General features: G+C 40.0%; 1 protein-coding gene across 42 annotated transcripts in view; it reads right to left on the bottom strand.

Moving 5' to 3' along the window:
- The window catches only part of LOC107996428 (disintegrin and metalloproteinase domain-containing protein 11), a 78,472-nt gene extending 69,001 nt beyond the window's left edge, over positions 1-9,471 (bottom strand). For 22 of the 42 annotated variants that reach the window (XM_062078644.1, XM_062078676.1, XM_062078663.1 and 19 more), the window contains exons 1-2: positions 9,258-9,470; positions 8,615-8,799 (exon numbers count right to left, since the gene is read on the bottom strand). In XM_062078644.1, the coding sequence (XP_061934628.1) occupies positions 8,615-8,699 (85 nt within the window). In that variant the 5' untranslated portion in view covers positions 8,700-8,799; positions 9,258-9,470. Of the gene's footprint in view, positions 1-8,614 lie in introns of all 42 variants that reach the window. The other 20 variants (XM_062078655.1, XM_062078650.1, XM_062078661.1 and 17 more) reach the window with 7 other exon arrangements.
- Positions 9,472-13,543: the final 4,072 nt, after the last annotated feature.

Raw genomic sequence — 13,543 nt, 5'->3', positions numbered from 1 at the left:
GGGTTTTATTGGCGTGAACGGTGTGAAAAGAAGGGCGCAAAGGAGGTGGAAGAGATAGTAGGCGATAAAGGAAACGCGAAGATAAAGAAATATATCATTTTACTCGAGACGCGTAACCGAGTGAGGCAAGGTTACCCCTTGGAATATTCTACTTAGGGAAGGCATTCGGAATCAGAAAAGAATGCTTAAAGGCGAGCTTTGTCCCGGTTTTATTCCGGCCTTACCTCGTGAATTGCGCATATTAGGTAAGTGTGGCGTTGCACAACTGCCGCTCGGTTGCGTTCCAGCTAAAACTCTCTCCGCCTCAGCCCCTATCCGTGTACGTGTTACACAGAAGAGAGGAACGTTTCTCTGGAGGGTGCCAAGGACGTCGTGGCAAGGGTTCGGGGGCTACTTCAAATTATACCGACTATTCATATTCTTGTCCGTGCGCTTGTCGTACTCTCTCCTCTTACGTTCTATACCTCCTTATGGAAACAATCTCTGCTTTGCTAGCCGTTTTATCGAGTTCCACGAATAACGTTTACTTTAATGCATTTTATTAGAAAATGTCGTGTAAATGTTTCCATTTTTTCTTTTTCTTTCCACGCTATCCTGCATATGATTGATTTCGCAATTTCAATTAGCTATGTTAAATATATATTGTATATATATTTAACTTATGATTAAATTTTTCTAATTGAATTAAGGTGGAGCTTTCTCGTTACGCGTATTTACGTGCCACGAGGACAATTATCGAGGAGAAAGGGATTATACAAAGATGTTAAAAGGGAAGATCGAGTCGATAGTTTTGCTAATTAAATTAAGCAGCTTCCACGATATTGAGATCCGTATAAGAGAGATATAATCCGTCTCACAGAGAACATCAATGGAGAACGTAAAAATATTATTGCCTCGATAAAGCATCGCACACCAAGATCCTAGATAGAGGTTAATTATAAAGTCTCTTATATATTATATAGCAGTTTTTAATTTACGTCAAATACACGAAATATACATTTGAATTTAAATTAATACCATCATTTCGATGATCGACTATGATTTTTGAATAATTCGCAATTTCCTCTTCGTTTATTTGTATATTATTATTGACCGTATAATAAATTCGCGAAGCGACTCTGCGCGCCACGAATGTTTCGTCGAGGCATCGATGCGACATAGTTGCCACGTTTACTCTCGTACACTCGCGGTTTTATACCCTCGGCGGCTTCGAACTTCAGTTTCGTCGAAGCACCCTCCACTAAATCGGCTATGTGGAACGGTTGTTTCGTAGTACGTACGCTTTCCTCGATCCCCCCTCCCTCCTTCCTCCAACTCGAGAGCAAATTGATATTGGATCCAGTTCCGCGAAACTTTAAACCTTCCACCCTGTAATACATGCGAGGAAAATGAATCGACCTCGAAAGACGACATGTGCACGCGCGCGCACGATGCGTATCTACGACACAAGGGTACGAGAGATATCATCGTGCCATCATCGAGATGGAGGATAGAGCGATAGAGATCGATGGGACGCAGAGGGAATAAAAAAAAAAAAAATATTAAATAGACGATCACGCGATTGATTACGCGATTTCTGTCTCTCTTTCTCTCTCTCTTTCTCTTTCTCCTTCTTCCAATCTCCAAGAACATCCTCGATCCTTCGTAGATTCGATTCGTTTCTACAATAACGTGGAGAAAACACGATAAACGATTCAAACTTTTCACCCCCTCCATCCTATCCCTACACGAATCTGTTTTTCTAACACTTATTAAATACCGTGGAAACTAATTGGAATTCGAAAAGTGGGTCTCGAGCTCGTTATTTTTACTTCTCTCCTTTCCTCCCCCTTCTCCCCTCCGTTTGATCGTCGCTGAAAATTAATATCGAGATTTCTCCTCCCCTTCTTTCTTTCGCCCCCCGTGGCGAAATATCGCGTAATTTTCAATTTAATTAGAGAGAAAGCGCGAGTTTGTTCTTGTTTCGCGCGGAAAGCGAACGAAGAGAGAGAGAAGCGGAGTGGTTAGAAGCAAATCGTTCCCGTGATGAGAGAGAGAGAGAGAGAGAGAGGATAGATACGGATCGATTTTAATTCGAGTTTTCGTTGATACGTTCAAATCGGGTCTCGCGGCGGCACGTAGGTATGCGTGTCACTGCACCCGTGACCCATCTCCTTCTTCGATGACGTCATTCCTCGCTGGCGTAAACCTATGACGAATATGGCGCGGCCTCTCCGGGAAACGGGAGTGGCAGAGGGATCTTTTAACCGGCATGCACCGCTCGCCAACCGTCGAGAAGAGAGGGGGAGGGGAGTGGAAACGTCATCGGTGGGTCGAGGAGGAGGAGGAGGAGGAGGAAGAGAAGGAGGGAGGAGTGAAATTTGCACGGGAGAGCTCGGACGGATTTTATCGTCCTGTCGTTGACTCGTTTTGATCGCGGCCAACTCACCCGCGAGAAATTAATCGCGAATTTCACGCTACCTTGCCTCCCAAGGACGAAACAGGAGATGTGATACAGGAGAATTTTTCACGGTTTTCGTTACGTGTACGATGCGTCCAAACATTGCTTTAGCTTTCATGGTGGAATGAAATTTTTTAGGTTAAGTTTAAATTGGTACGTAGTACGTATGAAAAATTTTCACGATGCAATTGTATCGTTTCAGTTTTACATAGAATGGAATTTTTAAGATTATCTTGAGTTGATACGTTGAATGGAATTTTTATGGTGCGCGTATCGTTTTGAGTTTGCATAGAATGGAATTTTTAAGATTATTTTGATTTAGTATTACGGAGAATTTTCGTGCGTGCGTGTGTCGTTTTAAAATAAGAATAAAGATAAATATGTAAGAATTTTTGACGTATATTTATATAAATGAGAAGTATTAAAATAGCGATGCAAGATAACTTTTTTTTCTGATTTTTTTTTCTTTTTTTCCCTTTTTAAGATGCGAATATTATGAAATGGCAAAGCTATTCGTTGTTTGTTTAAATCTCTTTTTCACGTATAATTTAGAATGTATTTTTTTAAATTTAACATAGGATTTATTATTCAATACGTTTTAGCCATTTTGTAGCATTTTTATCAAAAAAAAAAAAAAAAAAAAAGAAAAAATCCAAACTTTTCGTTCATTGATTATCTATACAAAAAAATTCTCACGTTTTTACCAATTCTCCACATATAGTAAATGAACGATTAATATTTTATCAGGACAAGTTTTATATCGTATTCATTTTTAAAAAAATTAAAAAAGAGGCTGAAACTTTCATCAATATTTTCCCATTTACTAATTACTAGGCTGCGGATTTTTATGAACGTGACTAAAAAAAATGGTGCTTAAATAGAGATTTGTTTTACCCCGCGAATATAAAAATGCTTTAGATATTTTTCATAAATATTCTCAATCTACTAATTACCTTTAATTAAAAAAAGCCTGCAATCGTTTCTTAATGGAATAAAAAATAAGCAAACACACCGTTCTCGATTAAACGATTATTTGCTTAAAATTTCCCTCGAAAAAAATTCCAAATTCCAAAATTTTCCTATCCTACTGCGAAACGAACCCAATCGAACGAAAAAAAATTGATACGATTCAATGAGGTATCAACGATCGAAACCAATGCTACGTCCTTCCTCTGTTTCCGTTCCAAAAAAACAACGGCGAAACAAATCGGATCTCGGGGACGAACGAATGGTCGGTCACATACCTGGACACCGTACATCCCGTGCCAGGGATAAAGCAACGAATTTCTCGACACGACCGCCATTCGTCATCGAGTCTCTCTCTCTCTCTCTCTCTCTCTCTCTCGCTCGCTCTCTCTTCCCCCATTTTTCGAAAATCCGTCAGCGGTTCGGATCCCATCTCGAAATCGCCACGTAAAGCCGTACGTATACCGGCCGATAGCCGTTTGATAGGTAATTAATCATGGCGATCGATCGATCGGTCGATCGAATCCCGCGATTCGGTGTCTGTGTAGCGCAAACATGTGGATCGTGGCATGTTTATGACGGGTTGGACGGTGATGCAAACTTAATTATATACATAATAGGGCGACGGAACGTCGCCACTTTGAGCGAAAAATTAATCACCCATCCACGTCGTGGAGTTGCGTATTCGGCTATTAGGGCCGGATGAAGTGGTTGGATGGAAAAATAACGTCTTAATAATCGCGAGTAAGTTGGGATTGTACGGTGTGCGACGATAATTCGTGCATTTTGAAAAAAGAAAAAGAAAAAGAACGAAATATCTTAGAATATTATTATTGGTATTGGCTTAGTGGATGTAGTTGAATTTGGCTGCGTGGAAGATCGATGTGAGTGATCGTGTCAGTGACGAGGATAATTTTCGAGATATTATTTTGATTTTGATGTGTTTTGTAAAGAATTTAAAATATTTTAGTATATTTCAGGTATTAGTTAGTGGAAGTAGTTGATTTTGGAAGATTTATGATTTAATCGTGAGTAACGTAATTTTTGTGCATTTCGTATTTTGTAAAAAAATAAAAATGTAACATTTTAGGTATTAGTTAGTGGAAAATAATTGAATTTGATTGGAAGATGACTCAACTGCGAGTAACTTGAAATTATATAATGTAAAATTATACAATTCGTGCATTTTATAAAAAAAAAAGCAAATGAAATATTTTAAAATATTCCAGATATTAGTTAATGGAAGTAGTTGAATTCGGTTGTGAAAGATTGATATATTAATCGTGATTAACTTGCAATTATGGTGTAGAATGACGAGGATAATTTTCGAGATATTATTTTGATTTCATATTTGGTAAAGAAACAATGAAAAAACGAAATATGTTTCGTTAATTAATGAAAGCAGTTAAATTTGGTTCTCGTGGAAGATTGATGTCTTGGTCGTGACTAACTTGGAACGAGTTGATGGCAAGGATATAATTATTTTTGGTGTGTCAGTCATTGGGATGCGTGTTTTTAGTTTCTTTATTTTGTTCGAAGAAAGAGAAACTGGAAATATTTTAGGATATTTGAGATAGCGAAGAAGTATTTGAATCATGTATCTCGAATTATAGTTAGAAACTTCTACGGCAATAGAAAAAGAGAATAAATTGGCAAATCGATCCTTGTACGTTCGTACATTCGAATATGTAAATTTTAAGTGAAATATACGCTAATTAGCAGAAATAATTGAATTAATATTTAATTTGACACGAGATTGAATGGAAAATCGATATCTTAATAAAAATATATATATATATATATTTCGTGAACGTAAATCGTGATTCGTTGAATCAATTGAATCGAGAAGAAAAGAATTTTCTTATTTATACGCTTGCTTCTCTAAGTGAATGAAATTTTAATAATATTCGAGTCTAACTAGAATGAATAACCAGTTGATCGAACCGCGTTATATACGATATTAATAGAAAATATATTTTTCTTTCTTTATTATGAGTATTAAAGAAGCAATTAAACAGATCGAATGAAATCTTAGTAATAATTTCAATCTTCGTTGTTTCGTTAAGATAGAATGATCTCGAATGAAATTTTACATTATGGGCTTGAAGAGTGAGTGAGCCAAAAGTAAATGCGTTATATTCTTTTTTTTAAGTGCGATAACTTAAAATTTAAAAAGAGCGAAACCACCTCCTCAAGAATTCACTTTAAAGAGTTGGAGGATGGAAAATATATCAATGAAAAATTTACGAGTTTCTGAAACGTCTGAGAGGAGAGGAAAATTATTCGTTCGAATTGTTTCCAACTTACCTATTTAGAAATCGAACTTTGGAAATTGGTTTTACCTCCTTAACCCCTTTCCTCGGGACAATTTAATTGAAATTCGCGATTTTATACGCGAATCGTGCACGAATATAATACTCATCTACTCTACAAGAGATAAAAATATTCAGAAATTCTAATCGTAGAAATTTGCTTTTAAAATTATACATCTTTTTGCACTGGAAATCAATCATTATATAATTTCCATATCTATAAAATTTCATTAGAACTTTAAATTTTTCCCCGTCAGAGAATCAAAGATCACGTGTTTCACGATACGTAATCGTGTGAATCTATTCTCAGATTGAGCTCCAATTATTCAATTATCACATCTTCGAAAGAAGATAAATTATATTTCCTTCCAATCTTCGAACCTATAAAATTCCGTTCGAAGTTTAACCAAACCCTTTCTCGCCAGAGATTACTATCTATAAAACTTCACTTCAAACTTTATAACCAAACACTTCCAGAGAATCAAAGATATACATACTTCAAAATATAAATCAAAGCGAGAGATTTACTTTCACGTTGAACTTCAATTATCATTACATTACCCCTTCCAATCATTAAACTTACAAAATTTCATCCAAATTCTAACCTAATCTTCTTCTTCTTGAATAAAAAAAGAAACGTGTATAAAATACATTCATTATCTCCTTCCAATCTCCTATAAAGCTACAAAAATTTCATCCAAATTCTCCTTTACAGTATCAAAATATATATATATGTATAAAATACATTCATTATCTCCTTCCAATCTCCTATAAAGCTACAAAAATTTCATCCAAATTCTAACCTAATCTTGAATAAAAAAAGAAACATGTATAAAATATATACATTATCTCCTATAAATTTACAAAATTTCATCCAAATCCTTCTTCTTTAGAATACCAAAAAAGAAATGCGTATAAAGCACAAGAGATCCGTTTAAATTTCAATTATCAAAATACGTACATTACTACCTTCCATTTTTTAAACTTATACTATTCCTTTAGAATACCTCCTCCCCTCAAAAAAAACATCATACAACTCAAGCACGAGAGATCTGTTTAAATCTGTTTAAATTATTAAATTCTCCCTTATTCTAAACCTGCAAAATTTCATTCAAACTTCAACCTCTTCTTTGGAAAATAAAAGAGATCCGTACACAATACAAACCAAGGGACAAATTATCGCTAAAATACGATACATTATCTCATTCCAAATTCTATAACAACCAACCAATTCTCCTCTCCGTTACCGATACATCGAAAGGGATACACATACACATATACACGCAAACGTCACGATGCGAATCAAGCGATGCGAGATTCTATTTTCAGATACGAAAATACCGTTATATTCCCGTCCTAGGAGGAAACGTTTCGATTTCCAGCCCGGTATCGCTTGATTTTCCATCTCGAAAATCCGCGTTATTTATTTATTTATTTATTTATTTATTTATTTATTTATTTACCGACGAGGAGTGTGCACGCACACGCTTCTCGTCGCGTGAACCGTTTCCCCCATGCATCATCGGCCAAAATCGATAACATCGAAAACGGCGATAACGTAGCGATAACGCGTCTCTGCGTGTAACATGAACCGGCGTCCCTTCAAAAAAGAAAACACGCTTGTCCTCTACGGTTTTCGACGGTTGAACGCGGCGCGAACGCGCCGCATTGCTCGCGTGTCTTCTATTTACACACTACTCTCTCCTGAAATCGTCCCTCCCCTTTCTCTCTTTATTTCTCTTTTTCGAGACTCTTCGAGTGTTCGTTCAAATTTTTGTCGAGAAAAAGAACGGAGAAGGTGTAATCCTGATTTCACTACACTGGTTACACTTAATTGCCGATGAAATTTCGAGAGAAAGGGAAGGAAGAAAATGCGAGAAATTCCTTAAAAAAAGAGGAAAAAAGAAAATCCGTTTCGAGAAGAATCTTTGTGTCCTTATATCTTACATTCGTGTACAAATATTGAATATTGTGATCGAAATTTTCTTCAAAAAAGGAAGAAAAGGAAAGAAAAAAAGAAAGAGAAAAATCGACATAGACCCTTAATCTATCCGAAAATTCGCACCGAAATTCATGACATGCATCACGCGCGTTGGAGGGAAATGGCTTGAACGCACGCCGTTCTCCTCGTCTCCACTATATCGACAGCAAAAAGAACAAAAGAGAGGAAAAGAAAAAAGAAAAAAAAAGTACTTGGAACAATTGATTTTCCCCAAAATCAAATTTCCTCCAACTCGATCGACTGAGTTCGAGTCTCGACGAAAATTCTTGGAGGCAAAAGGGCTGCAACAGGCAATCGTACGTGTATCGTATCGTACCATAACCCGGAACACGCCATGCCAGAGGCAGCGAGCGAGCGCGATTAACGGCCAAGCGTCCAAGCGGAATTTACGAGCGAAAGAGACGAGACGAAAAGGCGAACGAGGAAAAGAGAAAGATATATACATACATACATATATACATACATATATATATATATATATATATACGAGAGCGCGTAACCACGGCCTAGGAAAATTACAGGATCGCGTGCCAACGGGTATAAATCAAGGAAGGAAGGAAGGAAGAGGAGAAGGAGGAGAGGTGAGAAGAGGCCATCCGGATTCCCAGGACGCATGGCCACGCTTTCAACCAATCCTCCTCGCCGATTTTCGATATATGCAATTTACGATGTATAAACAGGGATCGAAACTGTATAGTTTCGATCAACGAGCACGAGACAAAGGGGGACGAGGAGGAAGTACCTTGCGTGGCAGGTAAATAGACAGGCAAGGCAGAGAGGATGGAAATGCGATGGATAAACACACACAGAGAGATAGATAGATAGATAGAGAGAGAGAGAGGTAAAAGCGAGCAAGCAGGTAGACAAATAGACAGGCAGGCAGGCAGGCGTTACCTCGCTTGGACGTGCTGTCGGCGCTGCTAATAAATCCAGGTACGGCAATCACGAGAACAAAGAGTCCACAGTGTAGCCAAAACATGTTTACGTCTTAACAACATTGTTTAATTCCATTTTACATGACGCTCGTAAAACACTACGATGGCGGTGGTGCTCATGTCGCGCATAATCAGCGATACTACCTGGTCGCCGGTTGGATCATGAGTAACACGACTGACCGACTTGGGGTTACGCGGGGTTTCGTTGGGCGAGGAGAGTGCGAGGTGGAGAAAAAAAGCGAAAAGCCGAGGAGAGAGAGGAAAAATGTCGTGTATCCTGCGTATATGTATGTGTGTATGTGTGTATCACACGGGGGAGGCGCACAACTGAACAAAAGAGAATGGAATGGAAGAATGGAATTCGCGAGAAGAATCGACGAGAGAGATAGAGAAAAAAGAATAAACGAAAGAAACGTAAGAAAAAGAGAGAGAGAGAGAAGACAGATCGACGTCGAATTCGTTTCGGAAAGAATTTTAATGGTTGAAAGGTTAGAGGGATGCGAGAGAGAGAGAGAGAGAGAGAGAAGCAGCGGAGAGAAAACGAAAGAAAGAAAGAAAGAGAGAGAAGGCTCGCGGCGATAGGAGGACAAACCGGCACCGACGGGTATAGAAACGACGGGTCCTCCTAGAACATCGCGAATCTCCTGGTACACTGGACGACACGCGATAATGCACCACGCTAGCGCACTACTTCCGCGATCTGGTCTCCGTACGACGAAGGATACCCCCTACTCGCGCGCGGCCACAGAGAGTGAAGGTCCCGGTCTCGAATCACGCCTCGGCTGCCATCTTCTACCTACGCCGGGAGTCTGGAGTATGAAAATATTCTCTGCTCCACCCCCACCCTGCACCCCACCCCGGAGAGAAGAGGAGCTTTCCACGGTAACCCCTCTCCTACCACCATCTCCCTTCCTCCCTCTCTCTCTCTTTCTCTCTCTCCCTCCTTCTACGCCCGCTTCTCGTTCACCCGCGCCGTACACCCGCGCAGAGCCCACCACCACGGCTTGGGACCACCTCTTATCGATTCCTGCGCCATTTCCCGTCATTCCTGTCAAATCAATAACGCGGTGGCGGCAGCGCCGGTGGTGCTGCTGCTCCAAAGGTGGTCGTGTTGCCGGTCCTGGTGGCGGTGATCCAGCTAGCGGCGGCGGCGGCGGCGGTGGTGGCGGCGGTGGCGGTGGTGGTGGCGGTGGCGGTAGTGGTGGTGGGGGACCCGGTCCTCCCGATGCCGGTGCTTCTCCCGTGTACCGGTGTACCGGTGGCGGTTCCACGGATCCCTTCCGCCGATAGACAGAGCGGGGACCGACATTTTTCCACCGAAACACATTATTATTATACGTGGCCAAACTATTCTCTCTCTTCCTTCTTCTCTCCAGAGAAGAATTTCGAATATGTGTGTATATATATATATATATATTTTGTTGGAAGATCTCTGTTATATCGGCCGATCGTCGATCGATCCTTAACGATCATTCCCCTCTCGCGAAGAAGAATATTCCTCACCTTTCGTTCACCTTACGGAGGAGGGGGGGAGGGTCACCTTTTTTCTCTCTCGCTCTCGTGCTCGAGTACCTGTGTGTATCGATTTCGAAGGAGGGAAGAAGGAGGAGGGGGGAGAGGTGGCGGAAGAAAAGCGAAGCACTTCGGTTTGGACAAAAGTGTAAGGACGAGTCGAGATCGCGAGTGTGAGAGAAAGCGGTCTTTGGTCTTCGGAAGAGGGAGAGGCGGCTTATTCATGGCTTTTTACGCGCGCGCGCGCGCACGTACACGTATATAGGGGGAGGGGAGGCATAGAGGATCGAGTGTCTATTCACCTCGGCTCGCTAACGAAATTTCGCGTATACCTGTTAGCTCGGCCTGGCCGGGAGCTTGCGCGATTCTTATTCTCCGCACGAAATTTTCCACGTTGCGGCCGGCCATAGCCACAGTTGCTGTTGTTGCCTCTTGTAACGTGGGAACGATCAACCTTCGCGATCAACCCGTCTCGGATTATTTATATCCGGGAGATTCGGCCAGGTAAAATTACGCGATACGCGGGTTTGCGAAACGTTTGCGCAATCGTGGTCGAAAATATATATATGTCGGCGCGTGTTCGTCCAAATTGGGGAGATTAAAGGGGAGGAATTGGAGTTTTTTGAGGGGTTTTTAATTTTTCTTAGAACGGGAGAGAGGAGGGGAGAGAAAATTTGACGAAAACTCGGGTCGAAACTTGCGAAACGGGGGGCGCCTTTTCGCGTGCACGATTCATGGTGCGTGGATATATAATTGACACGATACTCTTTGACGAAACGAATCTCGTCAAAGAATCAACTCTATCGAGTTGACCCTTTGATGAAACAATTTTCCTGAATTATTCACGAAAAAAAATTGAAAGTTTTCACTTTTCGTTTATTATCGAGACATTACTCGAACGTTAGAAAATGAGATAATTTGATAAATTTGAATATTCTTTTACAATTTTATAGTTGTACGATTTAAATACGGTAGAAATGATGCGACGATTCTACGCGAAAAAATCGGTTCTTTAAATCATATTTAAGGGATTACTCGGTATATTTTTCAAATGAGTCATCTTATTGGAGAAATAAAATAATATTTCAGAGAGAGAGAGAGACAGAGAGAGAGAGATGAAACTGTGACGCTAGAAGGATATCTATAGTAAGACGAATAGAACTTTTGGGACAACCTAATATCGCGTCATTTTTCCTTCTTACGCTATTATTCTCCCCCGAATTAATATGTCGCTACACGATTCTCTTGTGAATTACGCGGTAATTACGCGTTGAATCAACAGTGTTAAAATTTTCTCCTCGAATTCCTCGTTGTCGTTGAAAAGCCCCGCCATCGGTTTGGCTCGAACCGTACCAAGAAAGGATTTAACCACACCGAGCAGAAAGAGAACAAACCGTGCGTTCTCGTTTATATGCTTCGAGACCGAATACGAGACTCGATACGAGTCCGTATTTCCTATTATACAGCGCACCACCATGCGTCACACCGATTTCCTGTTCCATGGCGGTTCACGCGTACCACCGTATCATTGGAAATTTTCTATTCTATGATAATTGAACTCGCAGAAGAGAGTTTTCTATCCTATGATGATTGACGCATCGTCACAATCGTAAACGTTTCTTATTCTATGGCGATTGACGCGTACGATCGCGTCATAAAAACGTTTTATTCTATGGCGATTGACGCGTACCATCACATCGTGGAAATTTCCTGTTCTATGATAATTGAATAATTGCACAGAGATGTCCTGTTCTACGACGGTTGACGCGTACGATCGCGTCATAAAGACGTTTTATTCTATGGCGATTGACGCGTACGATCACGTCACGAAAATTTCCTATTCTATGGTAATTGACGCATAGAGGCGTCCTATTCGGCGATGGTTGATCGCGTCATAGAGATGCGGCCTACTCTACGGCGATTGACGTGTACGATCGCGTCATAGCGATTCCTTATTCTATGGCGGTTGACACGTACGATCGCGTGACGAAAATTTCCTATTCTATGGTAATTGACGCATAGAGATGTCCCATTCTACGATGGTTGATCGCGTCATAGAGATGTCCTAGTCTACGGCGATTGACGCGTACGATCGCGTCATAGCGATTCCTTATTCTATGGCGGTTGACAGGTACGATCGCGTGACGAAAATTTCCTATTCTATGGATAATCGGCTCGTAGAGATATTCTACGAAGATCGGCGTGTTATGTTTTCAAAAAAAAAAAAAATATGAAAGAGTTTTCCAAGCTCTTATTCTCTCGCGCGTGCACGAATAATTTCGAATTCCATTACGTTTTCGTTTTTTCCGTCATTTCTTAATTATTATTATTATTATTTTTCTTTTTTCGTATTGTATCCGCCACCAGGAAGTTGAAACGTGACTTTTCCACGTTCACATCGTAGTTTTCGGCGACACGCGGATCTAGCTCGCGAATATAAATAGCGGACGATGCCAGTGTACTATCCCTTGGCCGCATCGTTCGAAGAATAAACCAGTCGCGACAATCTAAATGCGTATGAAGGAATGAGTCTTTCAACGAGTGCTGAATGTGATCCGCATACCTGGCGATCCACACCCTCGGGCCTCTTTCTATTTCTCTCTCTCTCTCTTTCGTCGTCTCGTTTCGCAACACGTGGAGGGACGAGACTTGTATCCTTTAACTAGATTCGATGTACAATTTTTTTTCATCCAAAGAATTAGAACCAAATAATAATAATTAATTTCTACGCGATTTTTAATATAGATGCATATTAAATGATAATTTATGCTTTTTCTTCTTGCTTCGATTACAAGGCTTTTTCTACGTCCAATTTTATCAAATGTCCAATTTCAAGATGGAATCGGATCATTCCGTCTTCGTCGCATCTACGTTCTTATCTCGCTTCGTCTAACGTAGAAAAATCGATTTTTTCGTATAATATTGACCGGATAGAGTCCACCGAATCTCGGATATCGTCTTTCCTCGAGCGACAAATTTCGGACAAGAACGAGCTGTTAATCCTTTAATAGGACACGTAAGTCTATGTAAATATTTCCGAATATCCTCCGCGAGAAATTTTAGTTTAATTAATAATTAAATCCTGGAAGAAATAATATTTTTTTAAATCTGAATACTTGTATAATAACACAAATCGTAAAATTATTAAATTTCTGGATACGCAGAGACTAGTATTATTAGTTTAATTTACGTTGTTTTGGATGTATGTGGATATCGTATAATAACATCGTTGCAAGCGAGATTTCATTTCAGAAAATGGAAACTAGAAAAACGAATAAAAAAAAAGTAACTAAAACGTTTGATCGTCATTCGAATTTGAATCATTATTTATAATAACTCTTTGAAAAAATCATTCTATATACATCGTTTTGTCATG

Source organism: Apis cerana, linkage group LG8, assembly GCF_029169275.1.
Source record: "Apis cerana isolate GH-2021 linkage group LG8, AcerK_1.0, whole genome shotgun sequence".
Taxonomy (NCBI): domain Eukaryota; kingdom Metazoa; phylum Arthropoda; class Insecta; order Hymenoptera; family Apidae; genus Apis; species Apis cerana.
The sequence above is the reverse complement of the archived record's forward strand: the minus strand, read 5'-3'. Positions and strand labels throughout refer to the sequence as shown.